Source organism: Monomorium pharaonis, chromosome 5 (genome assembly GCF_013373865.1).
Source record: "Monomorium pharaonis isolate MP-MQ-018 chromosome 5, ASM1337386v2, whole genome shotgun sequence".
Taxonomy (NCBI): Eukaryota; Metazoa; Arthropoda; class Insecta; order Hymenoptera; family Formicidae; genus Monomorium; species Monomorium pharaonis.
Window position 1 is genome coordinate 22,029,292 of NC_050471.1, and position 18,360 is coordinate 22,047,651.

The 18,360-nt window shown below is 32.5% G+C and overlaps 1 protein-coding gene across 2 annotated transcripts in view; it reads right to left on the reverse strand.

The window, feature by feature from the left end:
• LOC105833651 (neuroligin-4, Y-linked) overlaps positions 1 to 18,360 on the reverse strand; it is a 217,941-nt gene that overhangs the window by 62,203 nt on the left and 137,378 nt on the right. For both annotated transcript variants that reach the window (XM_036287401.1, XM_036287400.1), the window contains exons 6-8: positions 16,913 to 17,222; positions 11,586 to 11,793; positions 10,330 to 10,584 (exon numbers count right to left, since the gene is read on the reverse strand). In XM_036287401.1, the coding sequence (XP_036143294.1) occupies positions 10,330 to 10,584; positions 11,586 to 11,793; positions 16,913 to 17,222 (773 nt within the window). The remainder of the gene's footprint in view (positions 1 to 10,329; positions 10,585 to 11,585; positions 11,794 to 16,912; positions 17,223 to 18,360) is intronic.

Sequence of the window (18,360 nt, forward strand, 5' to 3'; positions counted from 1 at the left end):
AAAGAAAAAATTTTTCTTGCAATATACTTTACGTTTACGTAATTATCTCTATTTGTCATTAAGATTCATTTCTTAGCTCATCTATCTTAAAATAACTTTAAAATTTTACTTAAAAATATTTGTAATTATGCGTAAATGTTTAAACACTTATTGTAAGTACCTTTCTTTATAATATGACATCTAGAATCATGTAAACCGACTATAAGCGAAAACGTGGGAAGAGATTTTGATTTTGGTAATACGAGAGAGAGAAAGAGAGAAAGAGAGAGAGAGAGAGAGAGTATGAAATTCTACGATGTAATCTCGTTGACGCGATTGGACCTCCGCCTTTTCGCTTTACCATTACCTCAACCTCCCTAGTTCTTGGATACCGACAGGATCACGACGGCATTCCTGACGTTCCGCAGATGCTGGCAAATTTCAATTCGTGCTTCGGTTAAACCATGTCGTCGTAAGAAGCGACAATACGAGGTATCGTCGAAAATAACGCCAACGTTTGTACTGATAGCAACGAGAACCGTTAGAAATTCTTATCACGATTGATTTAATTTATAGGATAATTGTGTTTACGGTAATAAGAGATTTGACAATCTCATCTCTAAATTATTTCTAAAGAAGGAATTAAAGACGTCAAATACTCATATCTTCGTAAGACATTAAACTTAGAGAGACAAGTAAATTTTGCCTTATTTCTCTTCAAATATTGAAGATAGATATTACGCATGAAGACTCTTCTAATCCTTTATATTTGGACTTACAATTAACGTTAGAATAAAATAGACGTAACGTTACGTAATGGAAATTGATTTGCTTGTTTTATTTCTGTATAGCTTTGCAGGTTTTAACTTTTCCTTTGAAAATTTAATTAATACTCGCATCTGTTTTTCTTACACAAAGCTATCTCCATGCATATATCCAGAAAAAATATACAAAGATGCTTTATTTATGAAACATAGCTGATTTAAATAGCGTTGCTAATAACGCGCAAAGTGTTTAAATCGCACAATAATAAAATCTTTTTTAGAATTGTGGAAAATGCTAGGTGTATTAATTTACTGTGGGATAGCAATACATTTTACTAACGTAATAAAAACGAAATAAATACTAAAATTATAAGAAATTATTGTATTTCTTTTGTTACAGTTGTATATTAAACATCATTTATACATATCTGAGCTTTTAAAAATACAATTTGTAAATTGTGTTTTTTAAAATTATAATTATTATAGCTATATTATAAGTTTCTAAAATGTGTTTATAGATTAAAAGTTTTTTATAATTTAATGTTTAGGCCAAATTTTAAATTTAAGCCAGAAATAATAGAAATATGTAATCTCTTTTGGCAATGGAGATTCTAGATGTTAAAAAGTTGACGTAATTAATCCTATAATTTACATTGAGAGATTGAAAGAACGTGGATTACAATTGGATATTGAAGAATATAGAAGCATTGTGTACAGACATACCGACCGCTAATTAGCATTTGCTCTAATTTTGATTAATTTATCATATCGTAATCTCGCTGGTTGACGAGATAACGCTGTAACGTTGTGACAGTAGCTACACGAGTAATAACGTGACAATAGCGTTCTGACGTAATACATCATGTCCTCTTTGGTATGCGGATAACTGTGCGCATAACTACGTGCTCCATTTGCAGCGTCAATTATTAACTATGCGGTCTTATTTTTTTCTTATTTGTCCTAGTAACTATTATTTTTCAAGAAATCAATAGTTTGATTCTCAAAAAGATAAGATGTTCTCATAGAAAGCTCATTATTATTAGACTCAGTCTTCATTAATTTTAAGACTACTTTTTATATTCTAACTATAAATTATGAAGTTGACTCTAATTGAAATAGAATTAATATTTAATATAAATATATATAATACATATATACACACACATATATATATAGAAATAAAGATAATTTAATTATATTTCATTTTTGGAAATTATTTAACATAAAATATTAGAAATATTCTACTTTTATTAGTTACAAAAAAGTATTAATAAAAATTATATAAAGCTAATAAAAGTAAAATATTTTTATTAGCATAATATTTTTGACATTTTAGATATAATATTTTCAAAATGTTTTATTATATTGTATGCGTGATCAAATATTTTATAGAATTATATTTACCAACATTTTCAAATGTAAAAAAAACATGGAAACTTTGATTACATCAAAGAGTTGATGTTTCAAATAAACATATGTTTATGTTTATGTTTATGTTTATGTTTATGTTTATGTTTATGTTAATATTGTTTCATTTTCCTAATAAACGATGAAAACAAGAAGAAAAAGATCATCAATGAAATATTAAAGAATTATCACAAGATTGGCATCGATTTTTCAGATATATGCATGATTATTTCTTCTCAAACGTACGCGTGTGAATTTAAATTTAAATGGAAAAAGTTGGGCAGTGCGAATTTTTCGTCGCAGAACGATCGCAGCAATTTCCAGCGAACAGGCGGAAATGCGATCGACTTCCATCCTTGTGTTCCCCGAGGTACAATGGCGACTCAGACGCGGATCAAGCACAGTCTGGTCGGAATGGAGGGTATTGTTTCTATTGGCTATTATTTCCACGTCGTACGCGAAATCGCGCGTGCGCGACAACGAGAAATCAGATATAATGGACGGACAGATAGAAGATAAATGCATTTCTACGCACTTGCAAACAATTTTTATCCACTTGCTAGCTCTCTTCCATAAGAGAGAAGAGTTTCGTCAGAATATTAGAAATATAAAGAAAAAAAGGGGGGAAATTTATTACTGCTTTTACAAGCGCAATAATTGTTGACATCGTTGAAACAACTTGTTTCCTCGGTATTAAATAAATTAAAGTTCAACAAAGTAGACTGTTAAAGTAAGATTTGGAAATTTTAAATATCTGTGCTTTTTTCACAATTTTCGCTGTATAAAAATCCGAAGTATAAATTTTTATGTACGTTCTTTCTACCATCGATAGACTTGATCATTATTCACCACGGTGATTGTTACTAATCCTGATAGCCGTTTCGCACTTTTCTCGACCATTTGGATTGGAACAACTGTAGCAGTTCACGATTGCGAACTTGTCTGCGTTTTGTGACTAAGCTTACGAGCGCGTTTCGGTGCTCGTTTGCCCGTCAAAACTAGGAAGAACGAGCATGCAAATTGTCGGGCGTCCGCCATAAAACGGCGAAGCTTTTTCCGCCAAATGGCGCCATCCGTTTGAAAGCGCGTCTATTTGGCGGCTGTTTTCCGACGACCGACGTACATTCTTCTTTTGCTTTATCATAGCACGGTGTATCCGTAAGCATTCCCCGTTTAATCTTTGAGAGCTTTAATAAAACTTCAAATGGTTTAAGTGGAAGCAATGACAATCTATACTTAAATGATGTATCACAACAATAAGAAATCGTCTTTAATTCTAGTACAGAAATTCTATTTTGCTTTAGGATTAGAATAATTAATATCTTTCGAGCTAATATTGGTAAAAATATAACGTACGAAAAGTATAACAAATTTTTAAAACCACACATAAATCTATCATTATTTTAAAAGTAAGTAAATAATTCTTTGTAGTTTCAAAAAAAACCAAATTTGCTCTTTGCTTAATGATTGCTGTTCTTATAATGGTAATATCTCAATTTAATATTGAAGAAGACATCGCTTAATTTGTTTTACATAAAATTTACGCAATTTTGTATTCGTATCGAGGGTAACAGTCGACGAATGATAGATCATAAATCATCTGACACTCCACATCAGGATGCCTATAGGCGGGCATTTTTCTAAATCGCATTCATAAATACCTGTTGCGTGTGAGTATTCACGCGAAAAGCGCATGCATAACCAGCACGACGGTGCATATTTTAGAGGGACAAATAATTTAATTGCGCTTTAGCGGGCGCGAATATTAAGCCGCCTCGTGTTAACCATGCTCTACGACTACGACAGCTGACAGCCGTAAACTTTACGATGAATATTTTATTGCGGCAATGTGTTCTATGCACTGTAAGCAGCGCGCGTCTGTACATAGCGAAATAAAAAAAATCTTCGAGAAATATCAGAAAATCCGGTGCACATCTGCTCCAGGAAAAACATCACAAAAATGAAGATAGGAAATTTTATTCTTACTTATTGTATTATTATATTATAAAACAATGCTATTTATTAATGTAGGAGCAAATCTCCTACTGGCATGAAAAGTACCATCCTCTTATTTCTTGGAAACTAAACACTGCATTGTATTAACATTTTAATTAATATAAACTATCCGTTTACATAATTTTAGAAATAGAAATCTACAGTTCATCATGACTTTTTAAATATAAATTTACTAAAAATAAATGTATATATAACCTAACTTAATCTTTGTATAATCGCTACAAATATATTCGCTTTACATATTGCAGAATAGTATAATATGTATAATTATCAGAAAATGTTTTACATTGAAGTGAAAAATTTCTAGGTGTCCTTTTATATATGAATCTATATATATATATTATTTTATAAACATAGCATTGTTGTATAAAATTTTACAAATAACATTTTTTTTAATCTTTCTTTAAATTTTTTTTAATTTGAATCTATTATAACGTATCTATTATATCTAACGTACTCTACACAACTTTAATTGCATCACATTTTTCATCATTATTACGCAGTAAACACATAATAATTAAAACTTATTTAATCTTTTATTACACTTTATAATAACGACATGTGTACTGTAAACAATTTGTAAATAATTTTTGCGCCGATTTATTGAAGTCCACCCAATAAACAATTAAAATTAATTACAAGTATACGAGTATGTATGTACAGCTAAACGCGTATTTTTTACTATTTAAATTAATTTTATTTTTCCATTTATTTTATAATTTTTAGGGCGTCGTAATTATACAAACTCGGGATAAACACCGTGGATTTCCGAGATCACGTTTACCATTGGCGAAAAATTCTCAGAACAAAGCGCTACAAAGAGAAAGAAATCAGACAAAACGGATAATCTCCACGCGGGAGTCGCAGAGCCTTCGTTCTATATTTTTTTGTTAGCCCTCAGCGTTTTGTTTTACATCGTTTTGCCCTCCTTTCTTCGCTCATTAGACGGAGTACTCCCCCAATTAGCCGGTAAAGGATTGTCGCGACCGGGATAGAGAAAGCCCAGTTTCGAAACTGTGTACCGGATAGCTTTAATTAAATAATTTGTTTCATCGTCTGCTCGATTCCCCCTTTCATTATCTTTCAGTTTTTTCACGCCTATTACAGTATAATTTAAATCTAGAAGTCTGGGATCTCTGATGCGTTCCAAATTTTATTTTTTGTTTTATAAAATTGTATCAAGAAGACAATTTCGGGGATGAATACTTTTGAAGTTAAACCCTTTCTTCATTCAAAGTAAGAAGTAAGAATTTAAATATCTTTTGTAAATCTCAGTAATGCGAAATGTGTATTTCAAAGGTTAAGAAATACTTAATCTTTTGTATCTACGTTGCAAGTATTTCTATTAAATCTTATTTATCAGCTTTTTATTTTTCTTCCTTATATTTCAGTTACATTATATTTATAAATGTAAAATAATTTAAATCTTTTAACAATTGTAGAAATGAGAAAAAAGATTTTGCGACACTTTATTAAAAGATTTAAGACATAAAATCAATAGTACAAATTATATTTTCTTTGATTGAGTGACTATTCAACGACCATTAGGCATTTCATAATCTCAACAGGAGATTTTATTTAAGGATTTTCTAAAGGGAAAGGATGTGTTTTGCGGCACGCAGCGCTTTGAGGGCAAATTTTCTCGTAATGCCTTTTTCCAACTTGCAGTTCACCCAGCCTCGTTTCTTTCCTTCTTTTCCTATCGACTTCTCTTTGGAGGAGAGAACTGCAGCGCGAGGTCGTATTCTCATTTTCCTCGTGCAAGATGGAGAAATAGCAATCACGACGAGTAGCGCAATAGAAATCCTGATTCGACAAAGAAAAATCTTCCTAGTTTTGTTTTCATTTAATCTTTTTCCTTCTTCATTAATGTATCGATCACTTTTATTCAAGCAAATTAAATCACCGATACTAATTATGTATACGATTAAATATTGTTCCAAAACTGTCAGTGTGATTAGTATTATTATATAGAAGTATTGCACAAAAATTTTCTCCATTATTTTAAAGAAAGTAGAAATCACTGTCACAATACTATTTCTGTCCAATATTGCCGTAGAATGCGACTTTTACTATAAAACCCATCTTTTAACTATCAAACTGATTACAGAGCACCTTAGCGACGATCATTGCTGAAGGTTTACGAAAATTTTCTTCGCCGCGGTGAACGAATCCTGCTTGAAGAAAATCGTCTTCGATCGAATTACAGCACGAGAGAACCTTTTAAAGGGATCCGCGAGGAGCCTAGCATCCTAGAATGGACGAGGTGGCGCGCGAGCTGATAGATTTTGAACGTCGGCTTCGCAAATCCTCTGCGTATCGATGGGTCTTTGCAAATCCCCCAACGATCCTCGGGATGAATTCCGTTCGTCCCGGTAGGATCGATTGCGACTCGCCCGCAATGTCTGTTTTCACTTTGCTGGTAGATTACAAGTTGCTATCTCGAGAGAGTATTTATGAATTCGTGAGAATTCTTCGGTTCTCCCATTTTTTCCAACCTCTTCGTTTTTTCTTCGTTCTTACGCAAAAAAAAAATGTAGAACTGGCTTTATGAGAGCTTCTACAACAGCTATTTTTCTTTGCTTTCTATTAATTTTCATTATACAAGCTAATCAAGCGTTATTAAGCGTGTTTGCGTTTTAATGTCACATAAGATGATCGGCACACTTTCATCATTTGGAATATTAATATCTCGTTTTCCTTTCTTAAATAATTATGTTTCTAAAAAATAAACTTTATGGACTTGTTAAGTTTTTAAAAGACAAGATTTAAAAGAAACTCTTTATATTAATTTTTTAGGGTAAATTTGAAAGTAACTTTGTTAAATAAAACCATTCAACCATCTAATGTGGTTTGGTTTTAAACTACTGAAAAATCGGTTTGCAGGTAGTGTAAAGAATAAGTGTAAAGAGAACGGAAAGATGTCTGCCTTCAGGACAAGGTATTGCTGGCGAATGTGAAAAAGTAGGAAAATTGTATTGTGAACAAACGCGGTAGCGCGTTGCCGTGCATATGGTGCGCGTGACATGACTGGAATATTTCGTGCTGCTCACACATCGACGAAACCTTCTCGTCCTTTGGCCTACGTACGCGACTGCCATACAATTATGAACGAAGTATGAATACTGAACCAATTCCGAAAACGTAGCACGACCACTTAATTGACTAAAAACTTTTTTTTTTTGAAATTTTGTTGCTAAAAAGCTCGGTTGTACTTTATTTAATATTATCAGCTTTAATTAATTAAAACAGATTAATTAGAACCTAAGGCTGATAAACAAATGGCATTGCCACTGTATATTAAAATAAATATAGCGAACCATGATTTTTATGATATTGTTTTTACTAAAGCGCTAGCATATAAAATGTTTTTGTCTCAATTTTATCTAATGTATTTACATACCTTGCAAATATAACTGCAATGTAATTCAACATTACCGACGTAATTAAAATTATCTGACTTTTTCCATTATGTGCTAAAAGTAGTTTATTATTCACACAATGTTTTAAAGAAAAAGATAACGAATAATACAGTATAAGCAGCCTGTGAAGTTAAAATGTTTTAACTTGATTAGTCGACAATGGTGAAAAACAAGTTGTTTATTAAATATTTTAATACATACGCTGTTTTGCAAACTGTTTATAAAAAAACATTACGTATCACACAATCTACCACAATAAACTCTTTTCCTACAGTTTACATTCATTGAACCAAACATTTAAAAAAATTAATATACATTTAAAAAACTTGGATATATAAAAGAGGGAAAAAGAAAGCGGATAAACACACCGATTAGCTCTGCAAATAATTTTAGCGTAAATTGAAATAGGATTGGGTTTGTAATGGCTGCTGTGAGAAGCGTGTCGACTGCAAACGACGCGATGGCATCCTTATTATATTCGACGTACGTGCACCGGTTCCATCGTAAATCGAATCTTTCTATTATCTTCTATGACGGAGTGTGTAGTGTGTTCTTGTCTTGGTAAAGCATTTACTTACTAACTAAATAAATTAACCGTCCTATGATAAAATACATGCGTTTCTTGTCTTCATTATTTTATTTTTATTTCACTTTCAAATAATATAACCAAAAAATACTTAATAGATGCTTTTATAATCCTATGGTATTAAATAATTTAATAACATATGGTTTATAAAGAATACTCGTAAAAATAAGGCTAATGGTTATTTACGTCTGTTTTGTATTTACCTTGTTTTTACGAATATTAATCACAAGCAATAAAATCTGCTCCATTTTTATATAATTATTTTATTTATCATTTTAGATTAAACAAATAAAACATATAGTAATTGTTTTAAGTAAATAAATTGTTCTAGACTTAATATACAAGTCAAAAAGTTGCATTTATCTCGATAAAAAGGAAAACATTGTTGATAGAAATAAATGGAATATATTATTAGAAGGAAAAGGGTCAAAGGAATTTTATTACGTTGCATTGGAATGTTGCATATTTAAAGTTGCAACGTTTTGGTGGTACGTAATGTGCATCATTTTCATGACGCACTTCTACATTCTAACGTAGAAATACATACTGATACAGAAAAGGATGGTAACTGAATCAATAATTAATGTGGGAGCATAATCACGAATGAAATGGTTGAAATGTTGGCAACCTGTAACTGTTTATTCAGAGTAATTATGGATGCAACCGGGTGGAGAAGGATTCTATCTGTTTTACGATAGCAAACAACAGAGGAGACGCGTCCCGCGAGATAAAGGCAGAATGTTAGATGCCACCAGGTTGGGACAACATCACAAACAACGAGAGGCAGCGCGATAGTCTCGCGATTCGACTGATTATTCTACCGACGCGATCTCCGTACATATTTACTCAACGGAATTTCTCTGGAAACTGTACGGTCTAGCTCTCACACACTATCATGAATTACTAATCGATTACGCGTTTATTGATTGGAATTTTTGCTCGACGAATTCAGATGGAAAGGAATCTTTAGAAATAAATTCAAGATTTGTGGCGTTACATATTTGTCGATCAACTGTAATTATTATCTCTTTGGATACTGTAACACATAACAAAAGTAATATTAAAAAAAATTAAGGCAAAATGTAAACTTTTTATGTTTAAATAGCTATATTTATAAAATGAATAACCGATATTTCTAGAAACAATATTAAATTTTTTACATTTTTTTCCAAAACAAATAATTTAATACTTGTTATCTCTTTTCAAAAGATTTTAATGAAAAAATTCTTTATTATTTATATGAAAATGCTAATAACTAAAATATACTGAAATTTTAAAATTCAAATTGATTTTACATTTTAAAAAGTATTTAGTGAAAGAGACTACATGATTTTTATGGGACATTTTACGAAAATTGCCGGATACGTCTGCATACTCAAATTTTGTTGAAAGAGCCTGCACTCGTGCTGATAATGGGAGACATTGCGGTGGAGAACAATAATGTAACACCACGCATATAATGTAATCTGTGCATAATTGAACGTAAACATGCCGATAATTTGAACCGGCAATAGCGAACGGACGATGGCCGAGAGACAGAAGGAAAACAGTCATCACGTGGTTACATGAGAATATCCCGCACCACTAACAAACGAATAATTGCCTTTGCTGAACTTGCATCCTTGCAACGGGCTGGAGTTAATGAAGCTAAGCACCCGTGGGAACGAAGAGCATTATCATTTTAACGAACCGCGATTGAAGGATACAGCACAAAAGTGAAATAAATCTATAATTGGACGGTGTTGTTCGAAAATTAGTTAATTCATCAAATACTTGTAGCAGTTTGTAACGATGTAAATCTAGAATTTTACACCGTTGGCCAAGCTATTGACATTCAGTCAAAACATTTTTTGACTCAATTAATTATAACAATTCTTTAAAACAAAAATGAGATTACATTGACGAAACGCAAAAATCTACTTTAAGATGCAATTATATAAATCTAAAATCGCAATTGCAATTATGTTAATAAATAAAAAATTGAATTTCAAAATTTATTTATTACACCTGAATTATCACGTTTCAGGACTGATTCTTATCGAGTTCTTCTGTAAATTACATGTAATTATAAACATAATTTTCAATTTATTTATAAGTATATACTTTTCTAAATATTGATTTTCTAGATTTTCTAAGTTTTACTAGTTCTGCTTACCTGAGGATAATCGCCGTCTTTCATCTGATAGTCGAACACATAGAAGTAGGTCTTGGGCATGGGTTCTTCTTCGCTATCGAGGATCGGTGCAATGTGAGGACTGTTTGGTTTCTTAGTGTGTCTCAGGGTGAAGAGATCTCCAGTTTGTACAAGCGGTGCCACGAACTGTGCATCGCTCAACGCCTGCACGCACGCATCCTTCGTGTTGACAGGATGTTGAACTGTTCGCTCCCAGTCAGTATATTCATTCACCACCTATGTACCGAAGGAATTCCAAGTCTGTTATTTATGTAGACTTGACAAGAAGTTATTGTGGGAAATTAGGAGCAAGTGGTTTTCTTATTTGTTAGTACAATTTTGTTTTTTAATTAAAAATTCCAAATTTTTTTGTTAACAATATATCAAATATTGTTAACAATATTATAAATAAAACTGTAGTAGAGAGATTGAAAAGTGATTAAAATATAATTTATTTATTTAAAACGGTATTCGATTAAGTTCTAGTAAATTTACAAATTAAAGCTCCTGCGAGTTTTGTACATTATCAAGCTCGGTTTCCCTTATCACTGTATACAATAATTAGCAATGCGTTTAACCGCATGTTTATTCCCGTTGGCCCTCGTAAAAATATATTGTCGCCAGTCATAATTATTTAATTGGCTATAATCATTAAGTAATGCCTGGCCTGTATCCTGCGAGGACCGATAACGCGCCAAATGGAATTGCGTCGGCGCATTTCGACAAAACGCAATGCACGCGATTCAATCGTTGTGTGGAACGTAACAATTATGTCCTGCGATAAATTCCACACGAATACAACGATATACATGCCGCAAATATGCATGGCATGTCGCATAGCTAACCATAAATACAACTATCTTTACTTCTTGGAAATTATAATTTCCTATTTTTTGAAGGTTTCTCTATTAAAAGATAAAGATCGAAATTTAGATTTTAATTGTAGAAAAGTATCAGATGAGTTAACCAATAAAAAAGTTTTAAAAATCGGAGCACAAGATTCAAATTCATAATTGCACGAAAATTTAATAATTTGACAAAAAGATTTAAGGAAAGAACAAATAAATGGTGAGATTCAATCCACCCGTTTTCAAAAACATAAATGACATAATATTATAAAACAATAACATTTAAAAATTAAGAGAATCTTTTGATTTAGTATAAAAAATCACTCTAATTGTACAATTGTATGGAATTCGTATTAACGTCGAATTAGTTAAATATGATAAGAGACTTACTGTATAAAATATTTCAGTCAGGTGATAGACGTAAGCATTCCTCACATACGTGCGGATGATTCTATCTCTCCTTTCTCCTTCGAATCCTTGCAGGACATCTTTCTCCGCAAACTTCCACAAAGCCTCACTCGTTGTCACGCCAAACAATAAATCATACTTGTTGTTGCTTGTAATTGGTGCACCGTGTTCAGCCTTTTTTGAGAGAGGGCTAAAATCAATCGTCATAATTTTAAATAAATATATATAATTTAAAGAACAAAATTTATTTTTATTATAATATTTTATTATTATGTCTGTTATACATGTATATATATAAAACATATACAGGGTGATTCCAAACCCAGGTGTCCTTGCAAAGACCTATTTTTGAGTTACTAATGATTCGTATTCTGAGACGATTTTTCCTTTACGGAAATTTTGTCCAAATCTTTACTATTTGAATTAGAAAATAAAATACTTACCGAATTACGGGAGGCGTACAAAAGGTAAGTGGGGGCGGCGCGACTCATCATTCAACACGGGTGATTACAAATTCGACGTCTTCATACGGATTCTCGACGAATAATTTTACCGGGAATAAACGCTTTACATGTAACAAACCGATAAGTTTTTTTCTTTCTAATTGTCACACAATAAGCATCGAATTTATTCACGCACTTTATCGAGTGATTTATAAATTTACACACACTCACGCAGGAACAAAGCTTTCTGTCCATTGTTATTAAAAATAACTACCGATTAATAATATTCGGTCCGCGACCAAATATTATTCAAAGAAGAAACGCGTTTACAACGTAACTGACTACCCGATGCGGAGACTCAACGTCAACAAAACGAATCAAAAGCTTGTGTTTTTTGAAGAGCATTAATTAAGTGTAAATCTGTCGATAATTGTAGTCCATAAATTGTGGCATTAATTTGATACTATGATAATGCCGAGTATTAATTAATCGGCAGTAGAATTATATTATTATGCGTATTACTAACATATTAATCTTTATTTATTTAAAGAGAAAGATAAATCTCGCTTAAATCCAAAATAATATTAGTGGTCTAAGTGAATAAGTACATATAATATTAAAATGTATGAAGCGTCTGCCTGTACATCGTCGATTTTTTAAAAATATAATTTATTGCGAACTCGAAAATAATGTTCCTTGTAGATAAAATATTTGGTTGACCTGAAAAGAGCGGATTAGTTTTGTTTTTATAATAGATGTTCTCTCTCTCTCAAAGTATACTTAACGTTGTACTTGAGGCAATTCAAAGATTACACGAAACTGATGGGTTTACCGAAAAAATTTAAGACACTTATGCGGTAACTGCAGGAAAATAATTTACGTATAGCTTCCTGAGAATGTCGAAGAATTAAAATGAAGAAATAGAATTATGACAAATTTTATTATATCGTTTTTTCAATCGAGGACAAATTAAGCCATGTAGAAAGTTCAAGAAAATTTGTTGAGACGCATGCAGAGAGCTTGCATCACAATGAACGATGGAGATTTTGAACATTTATTATAAAAACAAAATTAATCTGCCCTTTTCAGGACAATCAAATATTTTATCTACGAGGTACATCTTTGCATAAAACGTCGGATTGAAAGAATTTAAAAAATATTGACATTTTGCAAAAAGCAAAATTCAGAAGATATTAGATCAGATTCAATTATATATCTTCTAAATTCTGATTTTTTAAGATTTAATTTATTCTAAATATTAACTCTCGCATTCAAAAGAATTCATTTGACTCTAAACATTCTTTACAATCAATCGCAATAAAAGGCATTTAAATAAATGCAAACTCTCGCATTAAAAAAGATACACTTCTTCTGCTTTGTTATCAGATTCAGAGGCATATAAGAGTTCATGGTTCTATTCTCAATGTCGCACTGAAAAGTATTGGCCACGATCCAATCCGAGATTTTTCGAAAGCAGAATTCAAAATAAAATTTCATGAATGCGAAACTCATTTTTGAATAAGACATTTTATGCAGGGATCCTTTTTGAGTTCGCAATATTTTATTTTAAAAAATTAACACCTTTGACGATAATGTACAGGTAGACGTTTGATATTTTAACATTATATCTATTCACTTTTAGGTCACCGATATTATTTTGAATTTAGACGAGATTTATCTTTCGTTTTAAATAAATAAAAATACATATTTAAGTCTCGCTTAAGAGGATGCTAAACAGCCCGTCAAACTTTATCGAGGTCGATAATGTAGAGTCATTCGTTTATCTTTGTTCAGAAAAAATATTCGCTTCAAAATACAAGTTATGTAGCTTATACGTTCAAATAAATGGTATCCCGCAGTTCGGAATAAATTGAGGAATAAGATTATATTTGTCAAATTACGATTACAAGCCGCAAAAAAAAATTATTTGTAGGATCAAATTTTATTCATTTAAGCGCTTTCACTGAGAAGTCTGTAGTGAAAGCGCTTAAACGAATAAAATTTGATCCTACAAATAACTTTTTTTTTACGGTTTGTAATCGTAATTTGACGAATATAGTCCTATTTCTCAATTTATTTCAAACTGCGGGATACCATTTATTTGAACGTATAAGCTACATAATTTGTATTTTGAAGCGAATATTTTTTCTGCACAAGAATAAACGAATGATTCTACATTATCGCCCTTGATCAAATATGATGGGCAGTTTAACATCTTCGTATAACTAAAATAAAATTGACGCAGTTGAAATACGCATAATAATATAAACGTTTTACTGCTAATTAATTAATGCTCTGCATTATCATCAGTATGATACCATAATTTATCTACTGCAATTATCGACAGATTTACACTTAATCTTGATTTATTCTATTGACGTTATCTTCGCGTCGGGGTACCTACGTGCGTTGTATAAACGCGTTTTCTTCTTCGAATAATATGGTCGTTGAATAATTAACCGGTAGTGATTAATAACAACGGACAAATAGATTTGTTCCTGTGTGAATGTGTGTAAATCTCTAAAAGTATTAATAAGTGATACATTTTAAGCGATACGGTAGTGGCTCGTGCCAAATGAACGCGCAGCGCGAGACCGATCGTATTATTCACGCGAGTACGCAACTTGCTTTATAAAAGACAACAATTTCCTTCACTGATTACTATAATCTATAATTACTGTAATCTAAACGTTTTTTTAATAAAAATGAGCTGCGGGATAATTACTTGATGGTTATTAATAGTAATAAACCAATAAGCGTTATTTACACAGCGTGACTTTCGACGTTTGTCGCTGGTGTCTTTTATCGCCAGCTTGTCGCTCTTATAGAAGTAATTAATTTCTGACCGACAAAATTTGCTAGCATTTACACGTTGTTAACAAAGTCGCTAATGTTTTAGCGTTTTCTATTCGTTAGCGTCTATAATTTTAAAGTCGCGACGTCGAATCAAACAAATAACTTGACTCTTGTCAAACAAATAACTATCAGCGTTAAAAAACGCTTCATATCAAGACGGTAGTGAATAAATCAGAGAATAATTCGGCATACTGCGAAAAGAAGAGATTGTGCAGAAAGCACAATAGCGGCTCAAATTATATCATTCTGTGATGCCATGACTCTTCAGATTGACCATTTTCCCAGAATGCTAGCGACTTTATTTGCTTATCAATAACGTGTATATAGTTCAGCACAGAGCGAAATTTGTCGGTCAAAAATTCACTCTGGGAGAACGACAAGCTGGCGATAAAAGACGTCAACAACAAGCGTCGAAAATCGCTCAGTTGTAGCGGAGCGATTTTTTACGCTAGTACCATTTGTTTGACAAGAGCGATAAAGTTGGAGATGTTCAATTATAAAATTGACCATAATGTAGCAATTATTAGACGCCGCGATTTTAAAATTGTAGACGCTAGCGAATAAAAAATCAGCGATTTTATCAGCAAATTCGCTAACGATTTAAAATACTTGTTCAAAAACGTATGAAAATTGCTCCATGTAAATAACGCTTTTATAAATCACTCAATCAAGTGCGTGAATAAAGTTGATGCGTATTGTGTGACAATTAGAAAAAAAAAGTTGTGACTTATTGGTTTGTTACATGTAAAGTGTTGCATGTAAAGTGTTTATTCCCGGTTTAAAATTATTCATCCATCGAGAATCCGTATGAAAACGTCGAATTTGTAATCACCCGTGTTGGATGGTGAGTCGCGCCGCCTCCGCCTACCTTTCGTACGCCTCCCGTAATTCGGTAAGTATTTTATTTTCTAATTCAAATAGTAAGGATTTAGACAAAAAAAATTTCAGTAAAAGAAAAATCCTCTCAGAATACGAATCATTAACTCAGGAATAAGCTTTGCAAGAACGCCTGGGTCGTTCGGAATCACCCTGAATATATGCATAAAACAGAATCACTCTGAAATAAGCGTAAAACAGAAAATAATAAAATTGATGAAAATAGAGTAAAGCAAGTGAAAATTTGAGAAGAAAATAAACTAAAGGAAAAGCAATTGAGTAATTAAGATCACAAGTTTATAACAGGAATGTAAGATAATGTAAATAATTTGACAATTAGGATACCATTAGCATTTGTAAAATTTGGAAATTTTGTGATTAAGTAGAAAATGTAACTTGGTTGGGAGTAAAGATGATAACATGAACTCGTTCCATGGTTTCCGGCACGGACGTGGTGCGATCTTCGATTGTAAGTATGCTAATGACGTTGTAGAGTTGGGGCAGGTCGTTTACAATCGCGTTAATGAACCACGCTAATGTTCGCGGTGGAACCGGCTCGTTTAGCTCCCTTTTTCCATTTAACGAGAAAACTCCGGGATCCGTCAGACGGAAGACGGAAGGCGGAATTATTGTGGAAGCCGACGTTAAGTACGAGACCCCTCTCTGGGCAAGAAAGCAAAGCCGAGCCCGGAAGTGCACACATCAAAATAACTTTTCCGCCGCTTCACGGATTTCCTTTGCCGCCGCGAAAGAAAATGTAGAAATATACGCCGCATTACCATAAAACTCTATTAAGCCCGTTCTACCGGAATCCGAGGATTTTCCCCTTTTCCCTCTTTTTCCTCGCTGTGTCTCCAGATTTTATCCTTTCTCCCATTTGCACTATGTGACCATATCCAAAATGGCACTAAAAGTTCGCAATGCCGAACGCACTTTGTCACACTTTTTGCACCATATTGATGATGACAATTGAGAAACTTTAAAATATATGTGTATAATGGTGCAGAATAATTCGACAAAATTAAAAATAAAAATTAGAATCTTTTTATGTCGGCAGAAAACAATTTTTTTTAATTTACAAAATTAGAGAGCAAAATTTGAAATTTTAAGAATTAATAGATTCTGACTACTCACCCAAATCCTTGAAACTCAGGACCGAGGTAGGATAGAAGATCCTTTTGGAAATCTGGTTTGATAACGACACCATCGACACTTGGACCAAACGCGCTAAGAAACGTCGGGGGCTGAATGTCGACTTGCATTAGGTCGTCCAGACTGCTTTCTCTCAAACAATCAACTATAAGCTCATTATCTTTGAGAAGATCATCAGGAATGGAGCAATTGATAGCTTTGGCTAATTTCAGAGCGTAGGATACAGGATCTTCCACCACGGCCCAGGATGAAAGAGCGCTGCCCGACAGTAGTATAGCTCGCTTAAATAATCCTGCAAGAATAAGAAAGATATTTCACGATTACTTTGTTTCTTTACACATCACATGTGTCTCTCTATGGGATTATAAAATTAATTATGTTTGTGCAATTTTTTTAAGTTGAAAATTGTTAAATATATTATCTTATTTTCTATTTAAATTTTTTAAGTATCTACATTTTTAAATATTCTAATAGTAGATATTTGCTTAGCTTATATCACATATAAAAATAATGCATTTGTAAAAATTTCAAATCAATTTTTATACTTTAAATTGTTATTTATTTTAACTTGTAGTTTATCTTGAGTTTTTAAAATTTATGTATCCCTGACAATCAAGTCTTTGGAGCGTGATATCTTGAATCGTTCTTTCTGATGCCAGAAGAAGCGCAGCGATTGCGACACTGAATATTATACGAGTGGATTGTTTGAGGAGGAAATTATGCCGACGAAAATGGCGCCGCGACTGGTTGGGAGCCACGTCGTTACTCTTAGTGAGAAAAGAAAGACAAACCAAAGTCGCACTCGAACCTGAAGAAAGAGGTAGCCGACGTCACATAATTATCCGAGAAGAAAATCATTCTCGCGCGGACTCACATAGACGTTATTTACCTAAGAAAAAAACGGGATGCTCCGTTTTGTTCTTTAAGAAGGAATTTTCAATCTCCGCTCTTCTCGTTGTTGACGCCATTAACTCGTCAGTGGTTGCATTATATAAGCACCGCGTTAAAATAGAAATTATTTTCTTCTAGTATATCAAATTACTTTCTTCATCTTTGTTTTGCTACATAAAGCATTTTTTGAAACTCGTATTTTTTACAATTTAATTTGTTTTCCTTCAGAGTACGTTATGTAGGCTTGAGGCTTTTAATTATAATTAAAGTGTAATTTTAGAGATAATAATATGTTTCTCAATTTCAAGGTGATAAAAATATCAAAAGAATATTTCTCTAATTTTGAGAAGTTGTTATGCTTTGATTGTCTCATTAACTTATAAAGTGAAAGCAACTTATTAAAGAAATTAACATGAGAAGGTTGAAGAAAGAGAGAGAAGGGACGACGCGAAAAGGGAGAGAAAGAGAGATGAGAGGTTTTTAGATGGCAAAAGCAGGAAATAACAGGACATCGTCGCGTCTCAAGACAGCCACCTAGC